We start from the raw sequence: 16,967 nt of genomic DNA, 5'->3' as shown, positions 1-16,967 counted from the left end.
AAAGTGAAAGAAAAAAAAATAGATACATAAAGTGAGCATATTGCAGACCCACATCAAGCAAGCACCCTGGAACAAACAGCAAAAGTGAAGTTTGAATTAAAGAAGATTCATTCCTGTATACAAACAAAAATATACAATAGACATGGATTCTCATTTAATGTACATATAAAAGTTTATTTTAAGAAAACAAGTCTTCCATAATAGTCCATAATTGGATATAATGTTTTAACTTTCCAATGCAATTTAAAATGCAAGAAGTATATCCCAGCAGCACAAATATGAACAAGAATAGGTGCCAACAGGATCCATTGTAAGAACTCCATACATGGCCTGCACACCATGTTCACTGCTCTTCTCCACCTCATCATTCACAAACACAGCATCAGTCAAAAACACAATTAGCATACCCTAATCCCCTGCCAAGATTGCTTTCATCCAGCCAAGGCCACAGACAAGGTTTTCTGCAGAACTGCCTTGTTCCTGGATGCCAGAGAGAAAGAGAGGGTGATAAAGAACAAGAGGAATGTAGTGCTTATGCTTGTACCTAAGACAAAAAATAAATTAATTCATTAATTCATTAATTAATTGGTAGAAATGAGCTATATATATATATATATATATATATATATATATATATATATATATATATATATATATATATATATAATATCTTTATTAAATTATTTTACAATAAAGGTCAATTTTCACATTTCACTTCGTGAAGACTTTTGCTTTTGCCTCAGTACTGTCAAAATCATTAAAGCTGGGGTGGTTAACAGGTTGAAGGCTGGTTCAGTATGTCTCCTTGTATTTGTGATTAGAGCAAGGGTGGGAAGCCATATTTTGAGCCACAGGATCTTGTTAATTCAATTCCAACTTGGGTTTTAATTGCTCAATTGAAGTCATAATTTAGCCATAGGAATCCCTTTCACCTGCTCTCCAAGATTTGATTCTACCATGGTTAGAGTTTCTAAAGCTATCCTTTCATTTCATATAGAGCTTATTAGGTTGAAGCTGCTTACAAAAAAATGCTAAATGCTAAATGCTAAGGTACCCAACATTATAATTTTTTTTAACATATATATATGTGTGTGTGTGTTTGTATGTATGTATATACACAAAAATAAAATATTTGGCCAGGCTAGTATGAGAAACATTAAAACAATTTAAAGAACCTTTAACCACTACAAAGAACCATTTATGGAATGGAAAGTTTCCATGACTGTTAAAGTTTCTTTAGTGAACCATTAAAGCCAATAAAGAACCTTTATTTTCATGAATGTGTGAACTATATTGTGAAGTACTCAAGCTGAAATACTGTAATCCCTTCCAGAATAAATTCATAAAGAATTCCTAAGCTATATATATATCGATGCAGTGTCTTTGCTAGTTATACCACTTCTGGGATATGAAATGCAAGACAGACGGGAAAGAGAGAGAGCCCTCAGCCTCATGTTGCAGTGTCCGCAAGCAAGAGAATAATCACAATGTAATCAAATTGCCCTGTTTGATAATGGAAGGCAGGAAAACGAAGAGGAATTCCAGGCAAATTTGTGCAAATAAAAAAAAAAAATCCTCTTGACATGATGTGCCGGTGAGAGCCAGGATATAATGAGGTGTAATTTGTCTAAGAGCATTCTCCCCCCACTTGCTTTCTCCCAGCCACTGTATGTTATGGACTGCCCATCATTCACTCTCTCCTAGTCTGTCTCCCGCCAATGAGTTACACTTGCCTCAAAGTATGTACAAGTTCTTTCTGTGTGTGTGTGTGTGTGTGTGTGTGTGTGTGTGTTTTGAACTGAGCCTCATCCATTTCAAGTGGATGTTGCAACAGAGAGCAATAAATGGAGTTGCGCTGCTGGCGGGAATGATGATACAGTCAGCATGTGGGTGTATGTGTGTGTATGGGCTCCTCAACCGTATATATTTCTGCAACATAAGCAGCTGCACTCAGTCTCTCTGCCAGTGAGATGACTCTTCCTTTCCTGAGGGGAGAATTACCTACCACCAGCCAACGCTTCCCCCTTCCCATCCCTCACAGCTCCCATGAATTATTGGAGATATTCATATTTCATATTTCATCTACATTCATCTAGCACAGCTGGGTGGCACTGGGCAGGGATGATGGAGGGGGGGGGGGGTTTGGTTTGTCAGGCAGTCAGAGAGGAGAGCTGAATTTTTAGCAAGCTGGCTATGGGGCCCCTGAGATGGCTCTAATTGAATTGCAAGGCCCTTGATTAGATTAGCCTTGCGGCAGCTTGCTGCCGATCTGAAGTATGGGTGCCTTCCATCCTACTTAACCCTTCTGGCCCGCCCCACTATATATACATCCACAGTGGCCGACATGCATGCTGCCAAGCAGCCAGCCAGGCGAAGTGCTTCCTATACTTTTAGAACATTAGAGTGGGGCTCTGTTGTGATTTTTCTTTCTCTTTGTCGTTCCTTGTAAAAGAGGCAATCTTTCACCACCAAGGTCCCACTACTAGAACCATGTGTACATACAAACATACATATATATATATATATATATATATATATATATATATATATATATATATATATATATATATATATATATATATATATATATATATGAAGATGCTCTACATACAGACTTCTATCCAATGACTATTTGCAGCCCCAGTCCCTGGTTAGGCTTTTAAAAATTCTAAGACTGTGTACAACTATCAATGTTCACAAATCTGCTTCTGACTGAGCCATTTTTAGATATTTCTTAGAAAGATATTTGCATTATCAGTTCAACTGGTAAATTGTTCCAAAGCAGTGTCCCTTTAACTGAAAATGTGGACTGAGCAAATTTAGTTTTAATTTTAGGCACTATGTAGTTCTGTGTAGTTGCACCTCTTGTAGTGAGGGCTCTACCACTCTGTTTTACTATTTATTGGCATATGATATCTGGAGCAAGCTTATTGCAACATTTAAATAAAATTTTAACTGTCAAAAATAAGCAAACTATATTTTTGAAAAATGTTACAATGATGCCATCTGATTGATTTCTTGTCTAAACATTTTAAGGTTTGTTTATGTAGGGATTGGATTTGATAGTCAATTGAGAGACCTGATTCCAAACAATCACATAATACATATGTGAGAAGACCATAGAATATAGATGCTTTAAGTGATCAATATGGTCTAATCATATAAAAGCAATTCAGGTTTGTTCTGATGATTTTACAAAGCCTCTTTACATGCACATCACATTTTATCTAAGAATCTAAGATAACACCTATAAATGTAAAATCACCAACGGTTTCTATTGCCTTCTGTTCACTCATAATTGTAAAACTGACATTAAGTTTCCTAACATTTAGTTTACAGCAATTTGGTAAGTCATTAATGTATGAGGAAAAAACAGAAGAACTACAATTGACCATTGAGGGAGACCCATCTCATTATTTTGTAAAGATGATATTCAGTTATTTATGTTAACACGCTGATCTCAAGATTCCAAATATATGTTCTAAACCAGTTAATTGCCTGGTGGGGAAAACTAAACTTATTCATTTTATGTATATTTACAGCGTCAAATGCTTTTTTGAGGTCCAAAAATACTGCGCCTACCACATTACCACTAAAGTTCCCTTAATAAATTCTGTGAAATAACAGTTTGCCATTTTTGTTGTATACTTGGGTCTAAATCCAAACTGATTAGGGTGAAGTAGAAAATTTTTAGTTGATAGTTGATAAGTTGTTCTGCTACTTAACTTAACTTAAAAGGATTTTTGATTTATAGCAATTGGTCTATAATTATGAACCACATATATATATTCTGCAGTGGATCATTTTATATAACAAAATGTTTAAAATATGACAATATACCTCTGTTCTAGTATGACTGAGCTATATTCTTCTGCTCTCTCTATATGCTCGCCTGTTTATAACTTCAACTCATGGCCTCACTGTCTACACCTTCCTTTTGTCCCAGCATTGCTTCCCTCATGGCACACTGGTGCCCAGAGTGGATGGATAAGGTAGATGAATATGCGCTGTTGTATGACAAAGAGAAATCATGTTGTGATGCAATTATCATCTATTGTACCCTGTAATTCTATCAGGTCTCTGTTTAACAATAATCTCATGTAGAATGAGAAGAGGCCGAGTCTCTTCTTTCTTTCTATTGTTGTGTTTCTACTCCACTGAAAAGCCCAATCCAATTGGAGGCTCCACTGTTGGATTTTTATCTGTAGAATAAACTGAAATAAACAATTTAGCAGGAAATTATCAATACATCTTTCCCAGCGAACTCAAGGAGACACATAGATGCAGTGAAGCTGGTGGAGAGGAGGACGAAGATATGATCAAAAGGGACAGAGGTTGAAGGGAAGCATGGGAATGGCTGGTGTCTGAGCAAATGGTTTCAGTAGACATGTTTGCAGAACAGGAGCATCTGATATTTTAAGATTTAAAAAAAAAAAAAAAATAGAAACAAATAGAGGTATGAAAACTGTCATGAGAGGCCAGTTTCTTTTCCGCCAAAATGTAAAAAAAACCAACTGTGATTACCATTGCATGGCTTTGAAAATATTAAGCCTAACTATGAGTCACACTAATGTTGTGATGACAGTGACATGTTCCTCTATATGCAAAAGAAAATGACTGACAAGCTTTTTTTTTTGTACTTAGTAGAAGATGCTACTGTTATTATTTAATAAAAACAATTATGTAACACCTACACTTATTCTGATACTTACATACACTGGATTTAAAATATTATTCAAACCTGGAAAGTTTAATTTCATGGAAATTAACTAATTATTGTATCTTGTAATGCTAATGGGTGTAATAAAAGAGAAAAATGCAAAACTGATGTATTTTTATTAGTGATCTCAGACTTTTTCTGTTATGAACATCAGGGAGAGCACTCTTCTGTCCCCTCACCTCTCTGTTGACACTCCAGACTCCAGAATTGTCCATCCAATCCGCCATGCTTCCCTCTCCCCACTCACTCACTTTTCATAATTATTAAATTATGCTCTGTGGCTCCTATTAAAAGAGAGACATTTTCTTCTTAACCACCTGCTCTTCCCCCACCACCATGCGTTTTACACCATCAATCTCTCAGCGTTACCGGACCCCTAAAAGCTTTCTTAAGCCTTTGTAATGGGGAGGCAATGTGGGGTCAGTATCAGATGGGGAAGGGGGTGCTGGTCATTGTGTGTTTATGTGTGTTGTGATGCCTCAGTAAATATTTGTTTACAAACACTTTCAACTGAATTTAATTATTTAATTATACATTTTTAATAATTGTATTCTTTTAAATTTGTGAATTTAAGAAGTATACATATATACATTTAAACTGTCTGTATGAGTATGTATTCTTGAATTTAGAGATATTTCTGCTTGACTAAGTCTAGTATTTGAGAACATAGGTAGCATGGGTCTGTGTATGCGCATGTGCATGTGAATGTGTGTGTATGGTGTAATCACTGGGTCAGCACAAATGAAAGACTCTGTGCAGAGAGCTGCTGCTGATCCCCCAATTCCCAGCATGCCTCTCATTACCTAATGCTCATAAAGACACTCATATTATTCATCTCTGACAGCCAGCCTGCTCTGCATAACCTAAACAAATCCTTTGCACTCAAACACACACTTACACGCACACATAAACTATCATGTGTTCAACAAACACACATTAACAAATGCAATATGCACACACAGTTAACACAACTAGTTTATACAAATGCACCCACATACATATAAAATAAACTCTGTAATATACAGAAGTACAATATACAGTAAAAAACTATGGCAGACACACAATCACAAAATACCATAAGCTATATACTAAACCACATTACAAACATACAAGACAAACAGTCACTCACACACAAGGACTCACTCCCAGACAATTCAAAATTGCACAAGCTGTATGAGAGATGAACAACCTCAATAACACCTTAAACTTTTCTCCCTTCCTCTCCCTCCTCCCCTGCTTGCCTTCACTTCCCCCTAACGTGCAGTAATATGATTAGTGTGCAGCTAATGGCCTCTCCTTCTGGTGCTTGGAGACATTCTGCCCAGACCTAGGAAGGCACACCAGGCCTTCTGCAAAGAGGCTGCATCTGCAGAGAGAGAGAGAGAGAGAGAGAGAGAGAGGGTGAGAGAAGCAACCCCTCCTTCCCCAGAGCAAATCTATAGGGAGAGAAGGCAGAGACAGGTGCATTTCTGCACAAATTGAGTTACCCAAGACATGCCACATCCAATTGGACTAAATTGATGTGAGAGTTTGTGATGTCTGATGTGGGTACTAACGCAAAGGTCAGTGTGCCGGGACAATGACATAAATCTGCCCTGCACGTGGTTAAGAAAAACTCTCTTCCCTTTTTTTCCACCCAATTAAATAATAATAATAATAATAATAATAATAATAAAGCATTTTATATTAAATGATGGGTAATAAAATGAGAACTGAAGTCATTTGTTTTTTACAACTAGAAACAAACCCATTACTTGATTAATGACAGATGTGTCAAATGCAAAAATACATTTATGTAGGACAGCAATTTATTATTTATTTATTTTTGTTTGTTTTTAATTTCTGTTTTTCATAATCCATTCACTGAAATGTAATCTATTAACAGACATCCATGTTTTGTGGCAAACAGGCCTTAATCAAAACACATTTAACATTTAAAAAATGAAATCCACAGTCAGAATAAAGTTTCTCCGTCTCACTAAAGAGAAACTAAGAGGAATGCGTCTGGCACGGGTTTCGCTTTCTATTTCTTTCATTTTAATCAAGGTTTGAAAATTTATATTTCTGGCTATTGCTTCCAACCCACCTATATTCAGACAACCATTTTCTTTTATTGCATTAGCGTTATTGACACTTTCGGGTGTTGTTCTGACTCTGCAGCTCAATATCTTACCCCAGGCCTCTAACTTCTGTTTCCATGATATGAGTCTGGCCTGAAAACTGCTATTTAGTATTAAAAATTATACTAGATTTAAATATGCACTCTATGATTTTTTATTTTATTTTTTAGCTATTAACAGTTGTCTTATGGAAGAAGGAATTATCATGTTACATCATTCTAGGCCTATGCATCCATATGTTCCAATAACATTATGATATCTTTCAAAAATATTTTTATTTTAAGTTTATTATTATTTTTAGTATGTTTATATATATATATATATAATGACAAGTATTAATCACATCCATGTTATTTCACAATCAAAAACAAATACTGGTAAATAATTCAGCATAACAACTAATAAAACATTTTAATAAAGCTTTAATATCAATAGCAAACTAAAGATAACATTTAGTAAATAATAATCCCAGCCCACTTTCAAATAAAAATTAAGTTCCTTTTCTTTAGGATGTAGCTAGGTCAACAAGTAAAACATTTGACAACTGGTACACCTCATGTCATGTCATATAAACAGACAAATAGTTGCACAGAATTATTTAGGACATTAGCCTACCATTAATAGCTTTATCTCCTGATTAGTGTGATAGTTTTTGTTGCTGTTTAAAGGTATGTACATTATATGTCTTAAAAAAAAAATAATAATAATAATAATAAAGCTATTGATGAGGTGAATAAAATCACACAATGCAACTGCAGGTTTGGGGAATACAATAGTAATTCATCAGCTCTCCAGGCAGAACCATTCCATTAAACTACATTAAATACGTTTGAGTATTGGGTATCAACTCCCAGAGCATTTTGTCATCTCACACTATTCATTCTAATTTATAAATCTCCCTGGTCAAAAAAAGAAGACGCTGATCACGCAATTCATCATCACCACCAGCTCAGGTTCATCATAATTTAAAGTGATGCTGATGAGACATAATGATTTTAAAAGCAGGGCACCTCAGAAAATTTGAAGGAAAAAAAAAAATCAACAGCTAAGTGAGAGGATATCGTTAACTTATTTTCAAGTATTCACTTGTAAACCCTTGCATCCCTGACAGCAAGCAGTTTCAGTCCAGATCCGGCCCACATCTGGCCTGCATGGATTTCATGCAGGTCAGATGTGGGCCGGATCAGGGCCAACACTATGTTGCTGTCTGTGATCAGTAATGTATGGAGATTGTGGCGTGATGCAATAACGATTTTTATAAAAGAGCAACATGAGAGCGGAAAAAAGAGGAAGAAGGCTCTCCACGCTTTATAGACCGTGAGTTTAAATGTTCATGATCGCTATGTCTGTAACACCTAATATCCGTAATTTTCATCCATCGAAAACATTTCTTACATTGCAAGAAAAATGCAAAACAAAAAAAATATGACACGGATCACATGACTGATAAAGAATGTCGGTCCTTGTTTTCCCAATGAGAGACAATATTCAACAGTGACTGTGCTGAGGAAACATGGATATATATATATATATATATATATATATATATATATATATATATATATATATATATATATATATATATGTATATATATATATATATATGTATATATGTATATATATATATATATATATATATGTATATATATATAAACATGGATATAACATATATATATATATATATATATATATATATATATATATATATATATATTGTATTTTTATACGAAATGTACATAGCATTATGTTGGATTGATAATTAAGAATTTTGCCTAGAAAGATCTTCAATAACACAATAAAGGCTAGGGAGAGAGAAAAGGCAAATGTAGCATTTGATAATAGATTGGTTGTTTGGCCTACAGTGATTGAGATTAAAATTGAAGGCCAACAAGGAGACCCTGAGAGACCAGAAGGGGGGAAAAACATTACAAACATTAAAAAAACACCTAATCATTCTTGATGTGTTGCTGTGTCCCCTTTTACGTATAGCTGGTCATTAATCGCTTAATTCCAGTAAACCTTTGTTCCATACTATAGCCCGCTGTCTTCCACATGGTTGATTAAGCATTTATCTCAACACACGGGTGATATTAAGCCAGCAGGTCATACAGAGACCCAAATGCCTTTGGGGGGGCCGACCATCCTGCTTGTTTAGCCTCATGGAGACGGGCTCTGGTTAATGACAGTGGCCCAAGCTTCTTCAACCATTATTACGGTCTGCTGGCTGATTTATGAGATTGGGTCTAATAATTGTGAATTACTTAACGTGGACACAAACTTGAAAAAAAAACACAACTTGACCCAAATAACTAGTTAATTATAGACCAATCTCGAATCTCCCTTTTCTGTCAAAGATACTAGAAATCCTGATCCTCACAATTATATTCCTTCTTAGAGAAAAATGGTATATGTGGTATATACTGAGACTGCTCTCCTTAGAGTTACAAATGATCTGCTTTTATCATCTGATCATGGGTGTATATCTCTATTAGTTTTATTGGATCTTAGTGCTGCGTTTGACACAATTGACCACAACATTCTTTTGCATAGACTTGAACACTTTGTTGGCATTAATGGAAGTGCATTAGTATGGTTTAAATCGTACTTATATGACCGCCATCAGTTCGTAGCAGTGAATGAAGATGTATCATATCAATCACAAGTGCAGTATGGAGTACCTCAAGACTCAGTACTAGGGCCGCTACTCTTCACGCTTTATATGTTACCCTTTGGAGATATCATCAGGAAACATGGTGTTAGCTTTCACTGTTATGCTGATGATACTCAGCTCTATATTTCATCGCGGCCTGGTGAAACACACCAATTTGAAAAACTAATGGAATGCATAGTCGATATAAAAAACTGGATGACGAGTAATTTCTTACTGCTAAATTCTGAAAAAAAAAAACGAGGTGTTAATTATAGGACCTTAAAACTCGCTTGTAATAACCTAGAACACTGTCTAAGACTTGATGGCTGCTCTATCAATTCTTCGTCATCAGTTAGGAACCTAGGGTGTGCTATTTGATCGCAATCTTTCCTTAGAAAGCCACGTTTCTAGCATTTGTAAAACTGCATTTTTCCATCTCAAAAATATATCTAAATTACGGCCTATGCTCTCAATGTCAAATGCAGAAATGCTTATCCATGCATTTATGACCTCAAGGTTAGATTACTGTAATGCTTTATTGGGTGGTTGTTTTGCACGCTTAGTAAAGAAACTAAGCTATATTTTAGAGATATTTGCTCTTAGTGTAAATAGTATATCACTAAAAAAAGGCTGCTATTTGCACTTAGTGTAAATAGCCGCTGTGTTTTTGGATAACTGCCAAACTAATGCCGGCGATGCAATGTTGCCAGATGTTGCTATTAAAATAAACAAAAACCAAAATTATTACCGAAATTATTCTAAATATTTTGCAAATTAGATAAGATAAACAGCAACTTCCTACTTTATTAACATTCTAAAGTCGTTCACTTCAGAAGCGTCTCGCAGCGATTATTTTTAGCTATACCACGGACGCTAAACATTAAGAATTATTCATGCAGACGTTCAGATGAGGAGTTTAGCAGCAAATTAGTCAATCAGAGTATACATTTTATTTTCGAACATGAAAATTTTACCAAAGTCCGGACCTCGATGACCCCATAGCTGGCTACGGCCATGGTGACTCCCACACCTCTGTCATCCCTTCTTATTCACTCCTTTTCTTTCTTTCACTCTTTTTTTTTTTTTTTTTTTGAAGTGTGGGGGGGGGGGTCGTCTTATCCATCCACATACAAATGCATTTTGTTTTTTCCTTTTCCCTCCTGCCGACCCGCATTTCACCAGCCCAGAGCAACACAGAGCAGGCTTGCAGAAAAATGAAGAAGTCTCTGCCGAGCCTTCCGAATTTACAGCCCTGTTGTCAGCCACTTTGCAACCAAATATTTAGGATCCTGTGAGGGCCGTAGTTATTTAATTTATTTAAGTGAAGTGACCTTTTAACAATATTGTGCCAGTGCAAGATGATTTAACTGATTTATCACAGATTACAGCTAAGGATAAAAAAAAAATATAGGCTATCATTTACAATAACGTGTGCGTCTGTTTGCGCGCGAGCCTGTAAAATCGTGTGCTTGTTTTCTTTAAATTTGGAGGTGCAGGTCGCTCATTCAAACAGTAGCTATTATCAAAGGTTTATCGTTGACATTTTAGTCCGCCCAACTGATCGCAGAACCAGTTGACATTATGAAAGGAGATGTTGAAAATATAAAAGATGGGCGTTTCGGTAGATGGTGAACCACATATCTCGAGAATAAAGATCTGTTTGAATAGGGGTAACGGGTGGTAAAAGCTGTAATTGTATTTGCCTCGGCAAAATAACAGAATGGTCTTTTCTCGGCCCTTTGTATTTTATTAGATTAATTCCTCGCGGTACCTTCTTTTTCCTTTCTAGGCGCGTGGAGGGAGGACGGTCCAGTTGGTCTTTGGTTTCAGTAATCAAATTGACCATTTGCTACATCGTTTAGTCACAACTCGCGTGTAGAAAGAAAAAAATAATAATAACATAATAGGGGCCGGGTTTTATCAAGAATGACTGAACTTTTTAATCGTCATATATTTCTCACAAAAAAATACGAAGCTTACTGGAAGGTAAAAAAGGAGAATTTAAACTGTGCAGAAATGGTGAAAATGTAAATTCGAAACTCTTGATGCTTTCATTCGAGTGACCTTATATTAATCATAGTTTTTTTTTTTATCTCTCTCTCTGTCTGCTGCATATTGCATCCAGATTTTTGTTTGTATAACACCAGATGGATCTTTTTTTTTTACTCGTTTCCTTTAGTGTTTTACGTATTACTTTGTATATATATATAAACGGCACATATGAAGTATTATTGTAAATTATTATGTTAGTTAAACCCAGTGCTTTAAGTGGCCCAAAAGAGGTGCCGGTAACTATTATAGCATATATATATATATATATATATATATATATATATATATATATATATATATATATATATATATATATAGTGTTTTTATATATATAATTGTGTATTGGAGTATTTTTTTGTACACAGTACCGCGAACTGTCAATCACTCCTGTACGCGTGCATCACTGTCCTCCTTGCAGCTGCAGCAACTTGCGCTCTCTTCATCAAGATTTAAAACAAAAAGGGGATAAAAAAGGTCGCATTGTCTTTGTGCATATAGATTATTTCGATAAATGAATATCTAAATTCGTGCCTAGCCGCCCACGGTATTTTGCCTGAAAGAGCTAGCCTACTGCATTACTTCATTATAGTTTGCGTCTGACCTGCAGCGATAAGGCGGGGTGTCAGCCAGCGAGGCATTTGATTTTGACCGTTTTGTTGTAGTACTCAGAATCTGAAGCCAGGAGAACATATTAAGTGTTGTTCACTGTATTTGAATTTTTGTGAGCGTTTCACAAATTCTCTCCGGCCACGTTAAGTTGTTACTGACAGCGACAAAAGCAACGCATGCGCTTCTCACTTGTAAAAGTCATGGGTGTGTGGGTGATGTAGTCTCTGCTCTCGGTGGGATGAATTAGGAAGCTTACATTGTGAAGGGGCGCTCTGAAAAACGGCAGCAAAGGATTAAAACCTCTATTAAAACAGATGTCCAAATGAGCGTACCGGTACGCTAAAAGCACGTTCCTGGCGCACGGAGAGGTGGCGGTACGCTCAAGAGCTATATTTGGAAGTGGCGGTACTGAGTACCGGTGCGTACCGGCCCACTTAAAGCACTGGTTAAACCTATACAGTACTAATTACTGTTTTGAACGTTTATAGGGTTGCCTTTTGTTCGTATTTGCTTGTGCTTTACATACGATCAATAACAAAGGCGAACAGTTGATAAAAAGGTGAGAAACACGCGATAATTCATCTATGGCTCATACATTCTTTTTTTCAATCTTTCGTGTATTTAAAATAAATATATACAAAGCCTGTTATATAACTTGTGATAATAATAATTTAAAAAAAAAAATTGTTGGAAAGCCACTAATAAAAATTCCCAGCTGTTTTCAAAGAATATAGTTTGATAATAACAGTTAATTTCAACATTTAAGAAGTCTACATTAAGCATGCCTTAAATGTATTGTGCTATCCCCAAGACATGGGTGCAAACCAAGAATCTTGTTACCGTTACAAAATTATGTTGTGAGGCAATTTTGGAAAATAAGAGGTTTGGGGATTAAGTTGGTTTTTGTTGTTGTATTTTTATTTTTTATATTTTTATTTTTGCGAATTTACTGCGTTACTCGGCCTTAAACAATAATAACGACAATAAAATAAATAAAATAGACAAGATAAATGCTCAATCAGTTTAACTTTATTTATGCATGCGGTAGATATACATTTTACCTAAAGCCGTGCTTGTTGTATATAGTCAAATATCCTATAGTTTAACATCCAAACTTTGCAGTTGTCCATTGCTCGAATAACGATGATGATGATGATAATTATTTATTGATAATTATAATTATTATTATTAAGCTATAACGCAATACGAATATTTGCATTACACACTCATTTGCGGCTGCATTCAGATTGACATAGCTTGTATACCTGTGTATCCTCCTAAATTAAGTACGTAACTTTAATGACAACCACAATGGTCTCTTTTCTGAAAGGGAGTACCCAAGCAGTGCAGTACAAAAGAAAAGAGAAAGGGAGAGAGGAAAAACGGGGAAATAGGCTAGGCCTACTGTCGAAAATTCAGCCCAAGGTATACCACCGATTTAAATGCTTAAAAGCTTGGGGAAAATTGGATCAGGGAGAATCGTCACCCAGCTTTCATTATTTCCAAGTGGTTTGATTGAATTAAAGGGCAAGATGGCGGTTTGAGCGAGAGGGCTATACGAGGTGGAGGGGGCTATAGCGAGTAATGGTGGGGTATTAAATTCTAAATAGAGATGCAGGGGATCAATGATAGGGAGGTTGGACAGACCGATCCCCCAGTGCCAGCCCAGTAGACTGATGAGTTATTGTCATGTAAAAAAGTGCCAGCAATAAGACCCAAACGCCGTGCTATTGTCCAAGCGGAAAGAGCCAAGTTTATTATGAGGACTATATGCTCTAGAGACCTGGGGCTAGGCGGCTCCTTGGGAGGCTTTTCATAAAACAAGGCTCAGCTTCCATAAAGGAGGGCAGTTTTTGAGCAGGCGCCGAGCAGTGCACATCTACTGACGGCACGAGCCTCCTTTAAACCAGTAAAAATTCAGCCGTCACAAGCTCCCCAACTTTGTCCGCGTATTGGCTTGCTTTCTTCATGTGCTCTTCACCAATTTAATCCAATTTGAATTTGACGTCTGTGTGTATTTTTTCCTTGGGAGTGCAGCTTTCTTTCTCCACTGATCCTTTTCAATGTATAAAATGGAGTATTCTTACCTCAATTCCTCTGCCTACGAGTCCTGTATGGCCGGAATGGACACTTCGAGCCTGGCGTCAGCCTATGCGGACTTCAGCTCCTGCAGTCAAGCCAGTGGCTTTCAGTACAATCCCATCAGGACGACGTTTGGGGCCACCTCCGGGTGCCCATCGCTTACACCGGGCTCCTGTAGTCTGGGCACACTGCGGGACCACCAGAGCAGTCCGTACGCCGCAGGTAAGCCCAGAGTCACCTTTAGTTCGCCAGCTGAGAGGCACAAAAATCATGGCCCCAGTATATAGGACGCCTTGATTGCTTTCGAAAATGGAAATGTGTTTAGTATTTACCAAACGAAATTTGCTTACACAAATGAAAAAATTTATCAGGTTAGAAGCGATTGCCGGCAAGAGATAATTCAGTTACGGGGTTACACTATCCCAGTCACACCCTAACCGCCAACAAAATTATCTTAAGCTGCCAAAATGATAGGCATAATTTATTTAGTTTGCGACGAGACATAAACTTTCGAAAATAATGAAATAACCTGTAATTTAAACGTATTTTTGAAATTGAATTGAAGTTGCAGGAGCAATAATAGAAGAGATAGAATAATTTATAAGTTTCCAAGCCAGTCTCCAACAACATTTAATTAACAGCATTTCACAGATAGCAGGATTACAGCTGACTCCGGATTTTCATAACCTTATCTTTTACCACGATTTTATCTTTTATCTAAAATTATGACGCAAGTAACCACTGCACACGCTTAGTTTTAAACTTTATTCAACAAGTTGCACGTTTTACTTCAAAAAGTTTAAGGTGACATTTATTAACATTTTCTTATAATTATACTTACAAAATGGCTAACATCTGACTTATGCATTTGAACAGTCCCCTACAAGCTGTTTACCGACCACGGAGGACTGAACGAGAAGCGGAAGCAGAGACGCATTCGGACAACTTTTACCAGTGCGCAGCTCAAAGAGCTGGAGCGCGTGTTCGCTGAGACTCACTACCCAGACATTTACACACGAGAGGAGCTCGCGCTAAAAATCGATCTCACCGAGGCTAGAGTGCAGGTGGGATATCCTCCACTGACTTCTTAATTTTTAACTTACAACAGAAAACATAAAAAAGTTAATTCGTTCAATATAATATTGTACGACAAGAACAAGTACGTTTAAGTGTTTTATTTTTGTTTATTTTATTTTTTTTAATTATTTTTTTCTGGTTTAAGAACTGTGGACACTTCATAGTTCATTGCATTACATTTAAAAATGTAAATACAGTTGTGCATTACTAATAATACAATGAACTATTCTTTATTAATATAATGAACATTCATACTAAATAATGACATAGATTGTATTAATCAGTAATGAAAGTACAATGAAAGACGACATTGTGATGTGCATTTTCTACAGGTGTGGTTCCAGAACAGGCGTGCCAAATTTCGTAAACAAGAACGTGCAGCCGCCGCCGCAGCTGCTGCAGCAAAGAACGGGTCTGGGAAGAAATCTGACTCCCGAGAGGAGGACAGCAAAGAGGCAAAGGCAACCGATCCTGACAGCACTGGTGGGCCCGGGCCTAACCCAAACCCAACCTCCAACTGTGTTGGACCGAGTCCCACTGGCGGACAGGTCAGCGCCACAGGGAACGGCCCGGTTGAACAGGTGAAGACGTCAGTGGCTGGAATGGGAGGCACTGCGCCGAGTCAAGGTTGGGCTTCAGCGACGGGCACCATCACCTCCATTCCGGACTCTCTAGGCGGACCGTTCGCTAGTGTTCTGTCCTCATTACAAAGACAGAACGGAGCCAAAACCACTTTAGTAAAGACTAGCATGTTCTGAGTTAGTGCTGGATGCAGAAAAGAAACGACGACTGCGAGATTCAACAAACAAACAAGTAAGCGTTTATACACTGACAACTGATAAGGTGAAAATGGAGAATGCCAAAAGGAGAACGCACTATATCTCTACCCACTGGTGTAGAAAGAAGAGACCACCTCTGGTCCTCATTCGACTATTTCGATGCCATTTGTTTACACCAAACGCTGGATAACAATAGCCTACCACACACATTATGTTTTGGATGTGGTCGTCGACATAATTTCTGACGAATTTAAGTAAACTAACCTGCGATGCGCGCTCCTGCTGCAAAGAAAACACACCAAGGACTCATGAATACAATGTTATTATTCAGTATCATTATACACGTCATTATATCTTGGCGCCATAATTATTTGTTTACATTGACTCTAAAGGTATCAATAGCGCAAGTTACACGTCTGTATTACAAAATACAGCTAAATGTGGCACTCTGTTATATATTTTTATCTATAAATTTACCAAGCCTTAGAGACAGGGTCTCTGCCAACATTTATTTACATATTGACTGTTTATCTAAGGCAAATGTTCTTCAAAATGGCACAAATACATACTTCAATTGTTGAAAGGAATACGTAAACGTTTTGTGTGTCTTTCTAAAGCTGTGTTTTTGTGGCTCAAACTGTATAGTGTTAAAACGTATTGACGTCCCAGATAAACATAGACCACATCCCCTTGTAGTTCACTGAGTCTTTGTAATGTTTTACAAGTTACAACTGCCGCATTCTTTAGAGGAAAAAGGGAATCGATGCAACACATTGTTTTTACTTTATATATTATTTGCATGTTGTCTTCTCCGTCCAATTTTATAATGATTTCCCCTATTTTGTGAGCATAATGTAAAACGTTTTTGTTCAGGATTT

The 16,967-nt window shown here is 36.8% G+C and overlaps 1 protein-coding gene across 1 annotated transcript; it reads left to right on the top strand.

Annotated features, from left to right (window-relative positions):
- The first annotated feature begins 13,634 nt into the window (after nt 1-13,634).
- On the top strand, nt 13,635-16,548 carry LOC113093165 (paired mesoderm homeobox protein 2B-like). The gene is made up of 3 exons (XM_026259027.1): nt 13,635-14,455; nt 15,110-15,297; nt 15,643-16,548. Exons 1-3 carry the CDS (start codon nt 14,215-14,217, stop codon nt 16,066-16,068), a joined length of 855 nt encoding a protein of 284 aa, XP_026114812.1. The 5' UTR covers nt 13,635-14,214; the 3' UTR covers nt 16,069-16,548.
- The last annotated feature ends 419 nt before the right edge of the window (nt 16,549-16,967 follow it).

Source organism: Carassius auratus, unplaced genomic scaffold (assembly GCF_003368295.1).
Source record: "Carassius auratus strain Wakin unplaced genomic scaffold, ASM336829v1 scaf_tig00214902, whole genome shotgun sequence".
NCBI classification, from domain to species: domain Eukaryota; kingdom Metazoa; phylum Chordata; class Actinopteri; order Cypriniformes; family Cyprinidae; genus Carassius; species Carassius auratus.
The sequence above is the reverse complement of the archived record's forward strand: the minus strand, read 5'-3'. Positions and strand labels throughout refer to the sequence as shown.

Excerpts from the sequence above, each read along its gene's own strand:
- LOC113093165 (XM_026259027.1), top strand. The coding sequence starts at position 14,215 with ATGTATAAAATGGAGTATTCTTACCTCAATTCCTCTGCCTACGAGTCC. Across the intron at positions 14,456-15,109 it reads GAGCAGTCCGTACGCCGCAG|TCCCCTACAAGCTGTTTACC; the intron begins GTAAGCCCAGAG and ends GCATTTGAACAG. Across the intron at positions 15,298-15,642 it reads TCACCGAGGCTAGAGTGCAG|GTGTGGTTCCAGAACAGGCG; the intron begins GTGGGATATCCT and ends CATTTTCTACAG.